The 18,347-nt window shown below is 44.0% G+C and overlaps 1 protein-coding gene across 1 annotated transcript in view; it reads right to left on the reverse strand.

The window, feature by feature from the left end:
- Nucleotides 1-17,317, reverse strand: part of myo15ab (myosin XVAb) — a 46,858-nt gene extending 29,541 nt beyond the window's left edge. Inside the window, exons 1-17 of the mRNA XM_030056065.1 lie at nucleotides 14,807-17,317; nucleotides 13,043-14,250; nucleotides 11,794-12,571; nucleotides 8,825-8,935; nucleotides 8,368-8,697; nucleotides 7,364-7,561; nucleotides 6,539-6,771; nucleotides 6,011-6,404; nucleotides 5,558-5,640; nucleotides 4,697-4,760; nucleotides 4,469-4,578; nucleotides 3,472-3,546; nucleotides 3,058-3,154; nucleotides 2,715-2,818; nucleotides 1,857-1,920; nucleotides 1,281-1,394; nucleotides 70-231 (exon numbers count right to left, since the gene is read on the reverse strand). Coding sequence (XP_029911925.1) covers nucleotides 70-231; nucleotides 1,281-1,394; nucleotides 1,857-1,920; nucleotides 2,715-2,818; nucleotides 3,058-3,154; nucleotides 3,472-3,546; nucleotides 4,469-4,578; nucleotides 4,697-4,760; nucleotides 5,558-5,640; nucleotides 6,011-6,404; nucleotides 6,539-6,771; nucleotides 7,364-7,561; nucleotides 8,368-8,697; nucleotides 8,825-8,935; nucleotides 11,794-12,571; nucleotides 13,043-14,250; nucleotides 14,807-17,317 — 6,636 coding nt within the window. The remainder of the gene's footprint in view (nucleotides 1-69; nucleotides 232-1,280; nucleotides 1,395-1,856; nucleotides 1,921-2,714; nucleotides 2,819-3,057; nucleotides 3,155-3,471; nucleotides 3,547-4,468; nucleotides 4,579-4,696; nucleotides 4,761-5,557; nucleotides 5,641-6,010; nucleotides 6,405-6,538; nucleotides 6,772-7,363; nucleotides 7,562-8,367; nucleotides 8,698-8,824; nucleotides 8,936-11,793; nucleotides 12,572-13,042; nucleotides 14,251-14,806) is intronic.
- Between the last annotated feature and the right edge of the window lie 1,030 nt (nucleotides 17,318-18,347).

Below are 18,347 nucleotides of genomic sequence, written 5' to 3' on the forward strand. Positions count from 1 at the left end.
GAGAGAGAAAGAGAGCAAGACAGAGAGGGAAAGAGAGAGAGAGAGAGAGAGAGAGAGAGAGAGAGAGACCTGGTGTGGTTGAAAGTAGACATTCCCCATATGAAGGACAGAGGAGAGCAGTCTGTAGATGCCATTTTGCTCCTCTGGTGTGAAACACAGAGTGTCCATGGCATTCAGTAGACGTCTGAAGTCCTCTGCATCATCCTTTCCCTCAATCTTACAGTCCCCTCCCTACACACACACACACACACACACATGAATTCACACATTACACATTACAATTTTGATTAAAGAGATGTAATTCAAAATATTGCATCTGCATTTTGGAAAAAAACAACAACATAATCTTATGTATTGTATGCATTTAAACATACACTATACGGATTGAAGTATTGGGCCACCTACACATTACACCTACAGGAGCTTTAATGACATCCCATTCTAAATCCATAGGCATTAAGATGGAGTCGGTCCCCCCTTAGCAGATATAACAGCTTCCACTCTTCTGGGAACACTTTTGCCAAGATTTTGAGTGTGTGAGGTATTTGTGAGGTCAGACACTGCTGTTGGACAAGAGGGCCTTACTCATAATCTCCGTTCTAGTTCAGCCTAAAGGTCTTGGATGGGGTTGAGGTCAGGGCTCTGTGTGGGCCAGTCAACTTCTTCCACACCAAACTCAGCCAGCCATGCCTTTATGGAGCTGCTTTGTGCACTGGGGCACAGTCACACTAGAACAGAAAAGGGCCTTCCCCACACTGTTACTGTTGACTTTATACACCTGTGGCATATAGTGTCGATATAGTGTATTTAGTACATACAGCCTTATGCAGACATGAGAATTCAAGCCACAATTTTGTGTTGTAGTTCATGTCCTTGAGAGACACTGAACTCCTTCTGCTCCTGATGGGCAGCCTGGCACCGTGCATGAGAGCCTCTGCCATCAGTGTGTGAATGTAAGGAAGACAATGTAAAGCACTTTAAGTGGTCAGTAGACTACAAAAACGCTATCGAAATGCATATTATAAACATCTTGTTTCTGTTTTATTGTTTTATTGTCTCATTGTCTTTTACTGTTTTTATTGCTAATTTGAGTTTTTTTTACTACTGTAATATCCTGCTTATGCTTTACTTGTCCATTTCTTCACTAACTTTACTTTTGCATTTACTTAACTTTTGCTCCTGCAATGACCTGCAGTGACGCTTTCTTTTCTGTAGTGTGTGTGTGTGTGTGTGTGTGTGTGTGTGTGTGTGTGAGTGCGTGTGTGTATTTGTGTGCATACCTGATTCAGATAGTAGTAAGTCTCAGCTTCCTGCAGATACAGTGAGCGTTTCTCATGGGGAGGAAGACCTGACAGCATCTCATAGAAGATGTGGTAGTTCCTCTCCGATTTGGCCTGCAGATAAACACACACACACACACACACACACACACACACACACACACACACACACACACACACGCATATGCACACATAAAAACCACCAAATACAAGTTCATATACCTGGAAAACCTTTCCCTATACATATTAACTCTGTTATTGTGGCTTTGTTGAAACAGATCAAAGCGAACATGTGGATGGAGTGATGGATAAATCAATAACTAAAGGGATGATGGATGGACAGACAGAAAGATAAATGTCTGAATGGCAGGATGGATGACTAAACCCCCACAGGGACAGTGCAGACAGTTCGACTGAAAGCAACATGTTTGACACCTCACTCACTGTCTCCTACCACAACCCACTTTATCAGCGTGACTTCGCTGTAAGAAGACTCCATCTGGTTTGTTGTGTGTGTGTGTGCGTGCGTGCATGTGTGCGTACGTACGTACGTACGTGTGTGTGTGTGTGTTTCACCTGAAAGACAATGCGGGACTTCTCTAGCAAGTACTGAGACGTTATGGCACCACTGATCACACCCCTGTGAATGGCAAAAACGTATGTACAAAGTTACACATGCATGTGCAGACACATACACATGCACACACACACACACACACACAAAACACAATGAGCCTGAGTTAAGTAACAGGTCATGCATGTGTAATGGGCTTGGATCTTCTCTGTCACTGTTCTAGCAGAAGATCAACTACTCAGCTAACTATGTTAGCGAGGCGTGTCAGTATTATGAGAGCTAAGCCCACAGTGTGTGTGTGTGCATCTGAAAATATGCACATGAGTAATCAGAAGCCTATTCAGGGTTAAGCTAACATACACGCCACCTCTTACAGTACTTTTACTACAGAAAAAGAACCAGGATGCACACCTGTTGCAGACAAATAGCTGACCTGATTGCCATGGCAGCACTGTTTGATACTAGAGCATGATATAACGATAGTAGCAACCAGTATTGCCATAGCAACAATCCATTTCAGTCCTGCACCATGAGGTTAAGAGAGGTGAAAATTAAACTGCAAGTTTTTTCCCCATCATTTTTCACTTTAAAATTTCATGCTTTTTCCTGTCCTTACTTTCTTCCGTAGATAGCGGAAGATTATTCAGGACAGTGGGGATTACAATTAAAAGTGTAGCTATGTGTATCTCCAACATTTGCCCAAATTTTTGCAAACCTTCTGTGCAATTCCCAATGTTTTAAAGCTTATAAACGAGAAATTTCACCCTCTAGAGTTGTCCAGCTTTAGAAATAAAGCCATGATACTGCTGATGTTGCATACATTCTTGACTGCATTAGTCTGAGAAGTTTTAATCACTCACTCGTCCATGTAGATCTGGGTGAACTTGCCAAAGCGGGAAGAGTTGTCATTGCGCACTGTTTTGGCATTCCCAAAGGATTCCAACAGAGGCGTGGCCTCCAGTATCTGACCATACACCATAGACAGATTTGTTACCATAGTTACCTTCAACAGAAGGGAGGGGAGTTATAGGGGGAAAAATTCAAAAAAGGGACAGAACGCTTTACCTCTATCTGATGGGAGATGGTGGAAACATAACATGAGAAGAGAGAAAGCGAATAACATGTTAGTATAAGTGACAGAATATGTGTATACATGTGTATATACTTGCAAACGCTATGCATATGTTAAATTGGACCCTGTACATATACCTGTTGTGTGACATTGCGTTTGTGATGTATGGCTGTCAGGTAACGCAGGATCAGTTTAGTAGCTTCAGTCTTTCCTGACCCGCTCTCTCCGCTGTAGTGACAGCAATAACAGTCAGGTTGTGTCTTCACAGCAGTGAAAAGAATGTATTTCTGCACATTGCGTACAGTGTGCTGAGAATAACCTGACTGCTCGGAGCACTTGGCATAAGAAAACATCTCAACTTTAGCAGAAGAGTTGTATTTCAAATAACTTCTCCAACAGTCACATAACAGCAGCAAGAGCCATGCCAAGCTTTTCCTCTGAGCATGAGACGCTGCTGGCTATACAGAGGTGTCCGGTGAACACCGGGTCTTACTCACCCTGAATAGCTAACAAGGGAATGTCTGTACAGTATCAGTGTGTCTTACCTGATAACAATACACTGGTTCTGTTTGGCATCCATCATGGTGGTATAGGAGAGATTAGCAATGGCAAAAAGATGACTGGAACACAACAGAACATTTTTAGAGGGTACAAACACACATGGATGCTCACTGGCTGTGTGTGTGTGTGTGTGTTTGTGGTTTCTGTGGTTGCTGTGGATGTAACGTGGTAGTGAAATCTATGACCAAACTCTCCCTTGGCAACCGGCCAACAGCAGTGTAATAGGAGCCGTACCAACACCTGAGAATGCTAGTATTTACACATCTACTGTACCTCCGCCTGCCCTCTCTCAGGTGGAGGCGCACACTTGATGCCCTTTTCCAGAGCAAAGCCTACAGTGACTTGTGTTCGACATGTGGCTCAAAAAAAGGCAGCATTTGGGAATTCTAGAGCGAACACACACACACACACACACACACACACACACACACACACTAATCATCAAAGGTGACATAAGTCAAAGACTCCTCGAGTGTGTCAGTTGTCTGGTTACCTATCATTACCTATCATGGTTACCTTTGGGAAATATACAGCCAACAGTATGTTTAGTTACTAGCATATAAGGCTTGGTTAAATAAAAGTAATGAAAGTATTGACTGCAGGGATTACAGAATATCCTTATGTCATATAATTTGATAGATAATATAGGTTTTATGACTTAAAATATATTGAAATACCAAAATGCTCTGTGACAACAAATCTCTCTAGCAGTGGTGTTAATTTGCTAGAAAGTAAAAAAATTAAAATGTTCTCATCATACACTGCAAATAATATAATTTCAATGAAGAGTGTTTGCAAGATAAAGTACAGCAGAATTATTTGCAGTAAATATTGCTGCTCAACAATGGGTATTATCATATATTTCCATTGCAGGAGATTGAATTTTGATATATCATCCTATCCCAAATAGACAGGCATACCATCTCTGGCATACACACACACGCACACACACACACACACACACGCAGTCCCAGGTCTTACGGAGGGTTGTCTCCCAGGCCATGGCCCTCATACTGCAGCACCATGTCAGTGCCGTAGATGTTGAACATCTTGTAGGGGTTCACAGACACAAGGATACTGCCTATGTAGGTCTGAGCAGAGGGAACAGAAAGGGGGCAAACACAAGAGTAGATGCATGAATATAGTTGTGTCTACACTGTTACTGGATGATATTAGATAGAGATTTATTATGTGAGAAATGAAACATACATATATGAGCTCTTGGTCGTAGCGCTTCTTCAAGTTCATCAGGACAGTAGTCTCATTTAGATCCCTTAAATTAAAAACATCAGAAATTAAACAGAGAACAGAGACACACACACTGACACACACAAGTACTTTCAAGGTGTTTCAAGGCTTTTCGATTTCACAAACTTCAAAAAGTTAATAATTTCCTTGTTTTTCTTTTTTTTAATTTTTTTTATAATACTTTTTTTTTTTTTTATTATTTCAAGGATCTTCAAAATGAGCCGAATCCCTGACACACAAACACACATTGTGTATCTGTTGACTGAAAAAAGTGAAATGCATGGAAATGAGCAGTACAGATAAACATAAGACACAATCCTCATCATATCTCTCTTGGGCTTATTTCCTTTCGTATCTTTCTTACCATTTTTGACATTATCACTGTCAATGTCTATTTTACTGTCCATATTATCGACACTTGGTGTACGCTCACCCTCCTGAGTGGGGGATCTCTCCATGAATTACCTCGTCATTTATGCTTTCACTGAGGGCCTAAGGTTAGTGATTCTGTATAGACGAGACTAGATTTCATGGTATTTTGTGTCTTGTGTTTTGTCTTTTTTCCTTCCTTGCTTTATTTTGTTGCATCATTTTGTTTTGTGATTGATTAGCTAGGTCTACATCTCTATACTCTCTCTAATAAGTCCTTAGAAACATGCTTGTGGTGAAGGGCTGCATGAGTAAACTTGATATGCATGCACATACAGAGAAAATTGCTACTTGAAAAAAAAAAATAGTAACGTGTTGTACTGATCTGTGTTTTGAACAACAAAGTGCTGGTAAGTGATTGAAGTGAGCGAGTCAGCACTGCATTATACTCACTCCATCTGTGTCATATCCTCCATTCCCTCTGCCCAGCGTTTCACCCTGTGGCCCGCTGTGGGTGTGCTTATAATAGTGTAGACCTGGACACACACACACACACACACACACACACACACACACACACACACACATAAAGGCATGTAACTATAATGCATCCTGAGGCACAGCTGACATATAACTTGTAGAAATTATATTTTATTGTTTGTAAACTCTAACTGCAATTGCTTCAGTCGTGGCTAATGCTCTGCTCTTACATACCTCTTTTTCCTATCTCACTTCACCGTGTCTGAACTTTCATAAAAGAATTATGAATCACTCACGATTTGTAAGACAGAGCTCTCTTAAAATGGTTGCAATATTAAGGATATTAAGAATTCAAGAGGTTAAATGACTAAATGTAGCCTCAGTCGGTGCTGCTAGTTGAAGAGGAAGGTGTTGAGCTTTAGCTACCTTGTCATACCAGGTTCCCAAAGGTACCCTCTCCCTGTCTGGAGCCCAGTCTGGCTCCTTACTTTGTCCCTTTGTGGTCCGAGGTGGTGGTGAATACCCCTCCAAAACCCCCTCTTCTCTGTACATGGACCATTTTGACAAGTTCTGGACTGTCCCATGTGGCAGAACCCTCTCAGCAGCCCAGACATCTTCACCTTCTTCCCCGCCTCCCCGAGCATTCCTGGCCCAGTGGCCCGTGCGTGGCCCATATGGAGGTACTACAGCATAGCATGCATCCTCCCCCTGCAGTCCTGTAGGCACCCGATATGAGGCATAGCGAAGGTGCTGGTTTTGGATTGCCTCACCTAGTTTCGGGTTGTGGAATCGACGTGTGAGAAGAGAAGAATCAGGCAGCCTGTGGAATAAAGAGTGGGTGATATTGCAGTTGCTTTTAAACACATTACAGGACATTTTTAGCGGTGAAAGGGTACTGTACACCTACATAAATAGGCCAGTCCAGTCTACATTATTACAGAAGTGTATCCCTACCTATAGTTGAGACCACGCACATCATCATTCTTGAGCACAGAGCTGAGTTTGGGAGGAGTGGGTTTGGGCACACCAGACAACGCAGAGTCATCTGAGAGCTGAAAGAGCCCGGTGGAGCGCAGACCCTGGTTCCTCCTCAGAGCACCTGCAAGACTGGGTTTCTGGCCCGGGATAACCAGGGAGCCATCAGGAAGCCGGTATGATGCGCCACGAAGGTTCATGTTCTGAAGAGCCTGCAGGAGCAAGACCTCAGGTAAAACCTCAAGACCTCAAGAAAAACTGCAGTATGTTCCATAAATCACATAGAAAGCATATTTACAGAACAAAAAAAAACTTTTTATATAGAAAAAAGGTCTACAGATGTACTTTCTGAGTAATACATTAAATATATGGTAGTCTTTTTTCCTCAGTAATGTAATGTTTGTAACTTGAGGTAGCTTCAATCAACGGAGTTGTTAAATGCACGACAGTCTACTGATATACTTATTATGTAATTCATTAAACATGTATGTATGTATGTCGTGAAGCAACACGAGAAACACGTGGCTTGCTATGTTTTATACTTGCAAAAGACGTAGACATAAATAACATATTGATCAAATGGGGCCAGAGATTTGTTGGTGTGGCAAGATTTTTTTAACTGGAGCATATTTAAAATTCCTGCGCTTGACCAGCATCAGAAAAAAGCAAGCAGGTAAGAGTTTGGCTGTGCTGACACATCCTTTGTGGACTGTTATCTTTACCTGACACACAGTAAGTGCTATGTTAGTGAAACAGATGCCAGTAACAAACACTGCAGAGAAGTGAAATGTAAGAGGTACGCACTTTACTCAAGTCGGGAGAAAGTGGCTTCCGTGGGTCAATGATGATGGTCCCATCGGGCAGAGTTAAGGACACCCCTTTAAGATAAGGGTTCTGAAGTGCAGCTGCCAGATTGGGGGTCCTCGGTTTCCTGGGGTCCACTATAATAGTCCCATCTGGGAGGGTGTATGAAGCTCCTTTCAACGCTGGGTTACTCAGGGCCTTAACATAACAACAGCTGAGTTCAGGTAAGGTCAGCCTCACAGGTAGAAGAGGGACGGATCAATAAAGCAGCTGAATCAAAGATTCTATTACTCCCTTAAATCCAAACAGACTAAATTCAGCCACCACATTTTCTTCTACGGATTTTAGTTGGAACAGCAAGGTTTCAGCAATACTAATTAGTTTCAGCATGACACATCTAAAACAATCAGTATATTTCATGCATAATTAATATTGTATAATTAATCTAATTAATCATTACATTGTAGTGATGGATGACAGGGTGGCTTAAGTATGCCCCAGCTGGAGGGAAAACAACATTTAAAGAGTTGTTGCTTTTCAAGGATAAACACCTCACTATTTCAGGAAAAGTGATGGACTGGGAGGTTCATTTGAACAAGCTAATTTCAAAAACATAATCACAAAAACATAGCTTTGGCAAGTTTTAGTGTTTAACATTTTTTATGCTGTATGTGCGACACCGACCAAGCCAATGTACTAAGCCATTATTATGAATTATTAAAAATGCACAAGCATTATTGGCAAAATCTGCTAGTTTTGCTTAATTCTTGAAAAAAATATAAATAAATAAATTTAGAGACATAATGTTTCTGCTTTACACTGATTCAAAATTGCTGAGGTAAAAATGCAAACGCAAACAAAGCATACCAAACAGTGAATCCTTACACCCGTGCTTTTCTACAAGAGGTCTTACTGTCTTACACACACATACATTGAAAGAATTTGGCATTGGAAAAGGGAGTAGAAACAGAAAAAAAGGCAAACACAGTGAATCTACGACTAACCGCGGCCAGGTTTGGGGATATGGGTGCGTTTGGGTCAGTGACCACCGTCCCTTCTGGGAGTGTGTAGGAGGCATTCCGCAGGGAGGGGTTCTGGAGAGCAGAAGACAGGTTTGGAGAGACAGGTTTCCGTGGATCAATGATGATAGTCCCATCGGGCAGCGTGTAAGATGCACTTTTGAGATACGGGTTCTGGAGTGCTGCTGTAAGGCTTGGGGAGGCAGACTTCTGTTGTTTGGGGTCAATCACAATGGTCCCATCAGGGAGGGTGTAGGAGGCACTGCGTAGAGCATCGTTGTTCAGAGCCTTAGCAAGGTTTGGAGAAATAGGTCCCTGTAACAGCAGAGATAGATAGGCAAGAATGGCGAACAAAATAGGGTTAAAACAAACAGGGAGAGGGAACAGGATCAATTTAAAATTGCCTGGTAATTAAGGGAAAGGATCAAATGTCATGGGTTACTTGCTGCTTTGGGTCTACGATGGTGCCGTCAGGGAGAGTGTAGGTGGCGTTCTTGAGATCCTGGTTCTGAAGAGCTCGGGAAAGGTTAGGAGACATGGGCTGACGTGGATCCTGTGTTGGTCCGAAAGGAGAGTCAGAGAATGGACAATGTGTTTACTCTGATGCAAAAGCATTTTGTACATTGCTTCAACGAAGGTACAGTATCTATAAGTATTCACAAGATTAACCAGATGTCTTAATGTTATGTCAGGCTTTTATATTGCAGAAATAACAACAGACGTTTTTCACAATAGCCATTTTAACATGAAATAGCAGGTAAACACAGGTATTACTGATGACATTAATTAAGGTGCAGTTCTATTTAAATGTAGCAGTGTCTTTCCCAGGTGCAAGCATGAACAATGGCAGGTTCCTGGCTCTGTTACACCTAAATGGAACAGAGCCTTAATTAATATCATTAGTAACACCTGTGTTTACCTGCTTTTTCATGTTAAAATGGCTTCTGCTCAATTAGAATGCCCCTGATGTTGTCAAATTATGGAGAAAATGTTTCTGTTCTGTGCCTTAAGGTATTTACTTATGATTACATTTTTTTTTCTGCATTTCTTAAAAGAAACTGCTTTATATAACCTTCCTGAATTCAAATGTGTGTGTGTGCGTTTATACAATTCTTTTTGGTTAACCACAACTCTAAAATTTTTACTTTTAAACCTCTTCAACCCTCCCAGTGCCATTAGTGTATTCACCATTGTTGCATGGCTGAGCTTTGTTCCAACCCACAGAACTTTATTTTAAAATCTAGTGGAGATCCCAGCCTTCCCAAAGATACCTAATATGTCCTGCTGAATTACAGGGAAATGTGTATAAGATGATAAACAATACATGTTTTCTATTTGACATAGGCCAAATGGTGCAGCCACGTCTTGGGCTTATCATTTTGGGAATATTTCACTCAGTACCAGTGTCATGTAGCTTCAGTGAGGTGCTGCAACCAGCGGATACAGAATAAATACTATATGTGCCTGGGAAAAAAAAAAAATCTAACTTTGAAGCTACTTAAGGGGAAATGTAAGGGAAAGAGGTTAATAAAATGTAGATATGTTCTCTAGTTCCAAATTAATCTCTGACGAGCAGGTTAAAGTGGTTCTGCTGTTTTCTGCAGCTGAAAATTACTTAGAAAATAAAATTACTCTCACCCACACCCGATTTGGAAGACATTATTCCCTCATTTATTTTTTCAGATCATTGTAATTCACTTTACTCCTACCTGCAGCCTGCTATAAGAACTCTCTGCTCTCTACAAGACCATATTGCCCCTATTTAAGCCTGTCAGCACTGACTGCCTGTTAGCTTTGGGATCAGTTTTAAGATCTTATTCATTACCTTTAAGACACAACGCGGTTTAGCCCCTGTTGTAGTCCTTTTAACTCCCTGTGATCTACACCACATACTGAGATCCTTATACACAGCCTTCCTGTCTGTTACATAGATTCAAGAATCAACATCCTCTGTTAGGACCCCTATACTATAGAACAACCCAGGCCCGGACTGTACATCGGGAGAACCGGGAGAATTCCCGAAGCGCCGGCCTGTCACTGGCCTGCTGGCCTGCCTGTCTTTTTTTTTTTTTTTTTTTTTTTTTTTTTGGACAGGTCGCCGGCCCGGCCAATCAGCTGTCATGCCGGTCCGCTCTTCGGTTGGCCTGTCCCTTACAGAGGGACAGGCCAGGCCAGGCCAATCAGAGGCCAGCAGCCTGTGACAAGATCAAGACGTGATTGGTTTGTTTTGATTAACACCCGCCCCAACAGTCCGAGCACGCTGTAAACATCGGAGGGGGTGTGGCGACTCGCGCGAGTGTGTTGGACTGTGGAGGAGAGCGGAGGAGGCGGAAGGAAAGGTTTAGTGATTACATTGCAGTTGATAAATAAATTTTTCCATGGACCCCAATCCAAATCCGGGGAAAAAAAGAGGAAAGGTGGGGCAGAAAGGGAGAGAGAGAAAAAAAGAAAGGCACTCCAGGAAGACGCTGCCAAGTGCCTCAAGTTGCCCTTGTTATTCAGCCCCCCCCTCGCTGTCGCACCGTCAAAAAAAAGTGATGCTTCAGCAAGTGAGTTTTCTAAAACACACTGGTTCTTCTCAGTAGGAGGTTCTTTAGGCCATGTACACTCTCAGTTAGAGTTGAATTAACACTGAGGATTAGATTTTACACGTACAGTGTAGAAATGTAAGACCTGGACTTGAAATTCAAAAGTTTTGAAATTAAATAAGGATTGAGGTTTTAAAATCACTGATTTACAAGCCATATTTTTTTTACTGCCTTTGAGATTAATTTTTTTGTGCAACAAATGGGATATAATCATTCCATTATTCTTATAGTGAATGCAAAACACAATAATTCTATGTTTGCTATCCTGTATGTGTAGGCTTCCAACTCCACTCCAAGGAACACCCCCCCCCCCCCACCCCCCCCCCCCCCCACCCCCGGCCTGGTTGGATGACTACCTCCTGGCCTGAAATAATCTCCCAGTCCGGCCCTGGAACAACCTGTCCCAGGAGGCTAACTTAATCAACTCAGTCTTTCAAATCACTTTTAAAAACTAATTTTTATGTCAAAAACAGACCCTTATAATTCTTAGATTCTTAATTCCTTCTGCTAATTATTGACTAATTTTTCACAGGTGATTGTTTATGTAATCTCTTGTATATCTTTTTATCTTTTTAAAGATCAGTCCAGTTCTTTATTGCACCTTGAGGGGAAATTTAACTCTAATACAACGCTATAATACAACAAGATGAATGATTATGTAATATCTTTCAATGTATGACTTTCTATCCTTGTAAAGAGTTTTGTAATCTGTTTTTTGGAAAGCTGCCATCCACCATGCATACAATGCTTATTAGTAGTAGTAGTAAATAAACATGCACCTCAGATTATGTGGTGATTATTGTGTGGCTCCTCTTCTACCTACCCTGATAATTGATCCATCAGGCAAGGTGTACGAAGCTCCACGGACTTGTGGGTTTTGTAGGGCACTGCCAAGCAATGGGGAGGAAGGTGTAGTTGCATATGGAGACACAACACTTCCATCTGGAAGTCGGTATGAGGCCTGCATCATCTGGCGGTTTTGTAGGGCACTGCCTAGCATTGGTGAAGAGGGTGTTGAGGGCCCATAGGGCGAGTGTCTGAGTTGCATAGGTGTCTGGTAAGATGCTTGCCGGAGGTTGGGGTTCTGGTGCAGTGCGTGTTGGAGCTGAGGCCCAGTGGGTGCATAAGGGTTCCGGCGATGCATCATTGGGGTTCTTAATGACGAGACACTCTGCAAGTCAGACCGGTTCTGTAGGGCATCATGGAGCATTGGCGCTGGGGCAGGCTCAGATATATAGTCATACGGAGTCACTACAGTTGGGCCATATGGTGAATGCAGGGCTGGAGTCTGATAGGAAGCCACACCTCTGAGTGCATGACCATGTTTCATGGCTCCAGTGAGCACTGGAGATGAAGGTACTGATGGGCCATAAGGAGACTGAGGCCTTTGAAGTGGAGACACATAGGATGCTCCCCTTACTGCTTGGTTTTGCAAAGCTCCAGACAGCATGGGGGAGGAAGGAGGCAGAGGCTGTTCATAAGGTGACATTGGCCTTTGTAAAGGTGAAGCATAGGAGGCATCTCGTAGTGCCTGATTCTGCAGAGCTCCAGAGAGCATGGGAGAAGAGGGAGCAACAGGCTGTCCATAAGGTGACATTGGCCTTTGTAAAGGTGAAGCATAGGAGGCATCTCGTAGTGCCTGATTCTGCAGAGCTCCAGAGAGCATGGGAGAAGAGGGAGGCAGAGGCTGTTCATAAGGTGACATTGGCCTTTGTAAAGGTGAAGCATAGGAGGCATCTCGTATTGCCTGATTCTGCAGTGCTCCAGAGAGCATGGGAGAAGAGGGAGCAACAGGCTGTCCATAAGGTGACATTGGCCTTTGTAAAGGTGATGCATAGGAGGCATCTCGTATTGCCTGATTCTGCAGAGCTCCAGAGAGCATGGGAGAAGAGGGAGCAACAGGCTGTTCATAAGGTGACATTGGCCTTTGTAAAGGTGAGACATAGGAAGCATCATGAATTGCCTGGTTCTGCAATGCACGTGAAAGCATGGGGGAGGAGGGAGGAAGGTGCCCCTCATATCCTGTAACCATGTCACCCATACCTGCCACCTGGTGACTATAGGGGTCAAACACATAAGGCTGTGGTGCATGGATGGGTTGAGGAACAGCTTGGGGGGGAAGGAAGGGGGAGGGTTGCCGAGAAAATCCTGGAGAGAGGCGGGGGGATACAGGGCGTGACATGTGTTTAAGAGATGGTTGTGGAGATGGGGGAGGCATTCTTCTGATGGACTGCCGGGCCATGAGGGGGCGCCCTCGAGCCACGGGGCGAGGAGGTAGCCGGCCAGATTCCCGCCTCCCAAGGGGAACACGGTGAGCCATGTGAGGGGAGTGAAAAGGGGAAGAGTGGAGGGAGTCCACTGTGAGAACAGAGGACCTATTGCTCCGTATAGAAGAGGGACGGAATGGAAGCACATTCTGGGTGGGTGGGGGCACTGGTCTACCCCGGAGACCCATAGGGGAGGGCCGAACAGTACCTAAGGGAACATTGCCACCCATCCTGGGTCTGACCAATGGGGTGGGGTCCCTAAGCAGACGAGTGGAGCGACGGGAAAGGGTAGGAGATGGCGGGGCAGGCCGGGGCCCTGCAGGAGAAAAACTGCGATGGGAAGGGGATGGTGAAGGAGAAGGTCTTCGGCTAAGCTGTGGGGAGAGAGGAGGCGGGGATGTAAGATGCGGGGAGAGGGGACGGGAGGGTGACCCAAGCCTCCTTCCTCCGAATGGGCTGCGGGCAGGGGCAGATGAAGGTGAAGGTGGCGGGGGGCTTCGCCTCCTGATTGAGGCACGAGGGGAGGGTGGAGAGCGTCGCCTCATGGAGGCTCTTGGTGAGGCTGGAGGACTGCGACGGATCATGGATGCACGGGGAGAGTGGGGAGGTGAGGGAGACCGAGCCAAAGGAGAGGGGGGTCTATGAGGTTGGATTCTTCGGGGGGAACGGCCCAAAGCCATAGGAGAGGGAGGTGGTGAGAACCGTCTTGACATAACGGAGGGAGGCCTTTGGACATTGCTATGAAACGCACCACGCATGGAGGGCTGTGGGGAGGGGCTTCGTCTCTGCGGGAAAATAGGGGAGGCTCTTGGGGAAGCAACAGGAGAGTGATGTTGCATCTGGGGTGAAGGAATCATGACAGAACGACGAGATGGAGTAGGAGAGGGCAAGATACGGGAAGGAAGGGGCGACATTTGTGCCTGCTTGATAAGCATGGCAGTTGGGGTTGGGATTGTTGGGGGTCCATAACCCTGCTGCTGTGAAATCATCATCTGGTCTGACATCATCTGATGCTGGCAAAACAAAACCAAAAACAATGTCATGGAGAATGAAAATAAAAATGGAGGCAAAGACAGTAAATTGGTGACAGCTCTGTATATCAATGCAGCTGCTAACCACTGTTCAATAATGAAATGCTCTTACAACCTTCCAAGATTAGAATACAAACATATATATATATGTATATATATATATATATATATATGTGTGTGTGTGTGTGTGTGTGTGTGTGTGTGTGTGTTCATATATATATGTTCATTATGTTCATATATATATGTTCTGCCTACTGTTTTGTGTTTTTCAGTATGCGGTTCTCTTACTCAAAAATATTCCCAATAAAAGTAAACAAGATTCTGTTGGGAAAATATAGTCCTAAAGCATACTCCAAAAGGAAATAATACTTTACTTTTTTCTTTACTTTTTCCTTTTTTGAAGTGTGCATACATGGAAAGGTTAAGTGTTTGCGTAATTTAATTATCTAGATTTTTGGTTAGAGTACCAATATCAGTAAACCTAAAGTATAGCGCTGAAGAACGAACAACGATCAAGAATGAACAGAGCTAGAATAACCTGTGGTGACATCATTTGTGGAGACATCATCTGCTGTTGTGGCAGCATCACTGGTTGTTGCTGTAGTGACATTGCTTGTTGTGGCATCATCTGTTGCTGGGGTGACATCATTTGTGGGGACATCATTTGTTGCTGCGGAGACACAATCTGTTGTGGTGGCATCATCTGTGATGGCATCATTTGAGAAGACATCATCATCTGTTCTTGTGGTAACATCACCTGTTGCTGTGGTGGCATCATCTGTGATGTCATCATCATTTGCTCTTCAGGAGACATGATTTGTTGTTGTGACATCATTTGTTCTTGAGGGGACATCATCATTTGTTGTTGTGGGGACATCATGGTTTGTCCTTGAGGAGACATCATAGTTTGTTGTTGTGGGGACATCATGATTTGTCCTTGAGGAGACATCATAGTTTGTTGCTGTGGAAACATCATTTGTTCTTGGAGTGCCATCATGTCAGGCTGTTGATCTGGTGCAAAAAGTGACTGGTCCTCATACTGGATTTCTGACATGTTTTCAAATTCTGGATCAGGTGGCAAGGTGGGTGGTGGGGGCATGGGCACATCTAGACGTTCTTTCCCAAACAGACGCACTTGTGGCCTGGGCACTTTGAATGTCATCTCTCCTCCTTGAAACCCACCAATATCATTCCCATATTGATCCAACTGGTCTGGATATTGCGCCCCATACAGGCCCTGTACTTGTTCCATCCCTTGCCCCCCTAAGCCATAGACCTGCTGCATTGCAGGTAGGTGTCCCATGGCCTGCTGGGAGCTGTAGTCTTGGTAGGGCATGCCAGCCTCACTGTAGCTGAGTTGATAGTCTGGTGTAAATCCCTGCATTCCTTGCATATCCATTGTTGCTGCATAGGGGTTATCATAACCAGCTTGCCCACCGTCATAGTAACCCATTTGTCCATCACTGAAATAACCCCCTTGACCATCATCAAAATAACCCTGAGCCTGGGGGTCTAGGTACCCAGCCATCTCATCTCCATAGACATTATAGTCCTTCCCCATTGCTGCATAATAGTCCAGACCCTCATCATACATTGCCATTGCCTGTTGTTGCTGGTAACCATAGTAATCAACTTCCTGATTGTTATAGCCTTGATCAGGGAAATAGGGGTCATAATATTGCCCTGTCCCATCGTCATAAAGACCACTGTCATAATATCCAGAATTGGGGTCATAGAGTCCCTCTTCCTCATAGTAACCTAGGTCCTGATAGTCTGCCCCCCCTGCTCCATTGTCATAGTAACCAAACTGATCTGCATATGCAGCTGCCTCGTCATCATAGCCAGGATAACCAGCATCATAGCCTCCAAGGCTTTTCTGGTGGAATGAATGGTGATGGTCATATGCATATGCCTCCTCCCCATGCTCATAAGCACCATTATGGTAACCATGGAGATGGCTGGCTTGTCGGCTTGCTCTACGTCTCCCCCAGCCTTGATGTCCTGCATTTGTTCGCATTTTATTGGACAGAAAGCGTTTAGTCAGCCAATTGGTTGCTCCTGCAACCTTACCCAGCAACATACTGCTGTTCTTGAAATCTTCTGCTGGGCCAGTACTTCCTTTCCTCCCAAACAAACCTTTAAAAAAGCCCCCCTTCTGTGACCCCCCTCCCAAACGGAGTATCATATATGTTGGTTTCTTCCCACCATTTGCTGCTGCTTTCTCCTTGGCCTCCTTTTCCTTTTTCCTCTTTTTACTTGCCTTAAACCTCATCATGAATCGAGAAGTGTTCTTCAGCATAGACTTGCGGCGTTTTTTCTTGGCCAGGCGGGTCTTCCTCTTTCCCAACCCCAGGAATAAACGTGACGTACTTTTCAGCTTCTTCCTGCTGTTCCGGCGCCTCTTGAAGCCAGAGAATTTCATAAACATCCTGGACATGTTCTTCAGGCCTTTCCTTGGGATATCCTTGATTGGTGCAGTACTCTCCTCTCTCTTCTTCCCTTTCTTCTTCCCTTCAGACTTCCCTCCTTTATGATGGTCTTTGGATTTCTTCTTGGATTTCCCATAATCTTCTTCATCCTCATCTTCATCCTCTTCTTCTTCCTCTTCATCTTCCTCTTCATCCTCATCAGAATAATCCCCACGTCTAGACTTTCCTCCTTTCTTTCCTTTAGCCCCCTTGCCCCCTCGCCCCTTCCCTTTCCTGTAATCCTCATCTTCCTCATCTTCGTCCTCCTCTTCTTCACTCAGCTCTTCCTCTTCTAACTCATCACTCAACAGCTCATCCTCTTCCTCCTCTGACTCTACTTTCCTTCCCTTCCCTTTATCTTTTCCCTTTTTCCCATCATCTTTCCCTTTGCCCTTGGGGGGCTCTTCCTTCCCTTTCTTCCCTCCTTTCTTATCATCCTTGTTGCCTTTCTTATCATCTTTTCCTGCCTTTTTGTCATCTTTCCCTTTCTTCTCTTCTTCCTTCTTTTTCTCTGGTTCAGGTTTTCCGCCTTTCTTTGTGTCTTTCTTGGTGTCTTTCTTGGCGTCTTTCTTGCCTGGCATTCTGACAGGTAGCTAGGGGGGCACCATGCCCTCTCCCCAGGATGCAGTGCAGTGAACCTTAAGACACAAAAACACACAGATGTTACATGTAAACAGCATGGAAGACAACCAGAAAGATACACAATGACCTGATTACAGTGTTAACATAGTAGTCTGACCTTCAAAAGACTCCTTGGTTTAGATATGCTTGGTTGAGATTGAGTAGGCACTGTGTGCAGGGGCAGTATGTCTGTGGGGACAGATCCACCTGGCCAAAACACGTCTACACCTCCCAAATCTGGTCCCCATGAAGCCCCCTGTAAAGACACAAATAGATGAATGTTACTGGTCTCCTCTCTTTATCCATACACAGGCACTGCACATATGCATATGCACACAATTGCAAATATCAAGCAGGTAAAACCAGTCAGTTAAACTTGAGCTTTGGTCTTCTTGTCATGCCCAGTTAGTTTTACAGTAGCACAATGTCCTTGACCAGCTCATTCAGTCCATGCTGACTCCTTAGCACCACAGACTCATCACTACACTACACTGCCACTATTCTCAGACTCTCTAACCTTAACTCTCACATCTCCTGCCCTATCAACTAGTGATGCATGGGTCAGCTTTGAGTTCACCCAAATCCACCTGCATTAGTAATTCACTCAACCGCTACAGCCCAACATGATGGTGATTTTAATAATAATAATAATCATAAAAAAAACTCACATCCACATGAAGCTGCTTCAACCCACATGAACCCATAAATTTCTTTTGCTGACCCATAACTACCCAAACCTGTGGTTTACCCATGGCACCTGCAGGTCAGGGGTCACTACATACATCACTACTACCAAGAAATCTTTGACCACAACCCAGTATCCTTCACCTGCTACCAAGAAATGTATGACCTAACAAACATCTGTGTTTGAAACCCAGAAATCTTCAATGTCTACCCAGAGACCTCTGGTCTAACTCCAAGCCTTAAGGTGAGTGAGTTCAAAAGCAAGAATCAGTGCCAAATCTACTATAAATCTAATTTGGAATTCTG

Source organism: Myripristis murdjan, chromosome 1 (genome assembly GCF_902150065.1).
Source record: "Myripristis murdjan chromosome 1, fMyrMur1.1, whole genome shotgun sequence".
In the NCBI taxonomy this organism is placed as follows: Eukaryota; Metazoa; Chordata; class Actinopteri; order Holocentriformes; family Holocentridae; genus Myripristis; species Myripristis murdjan.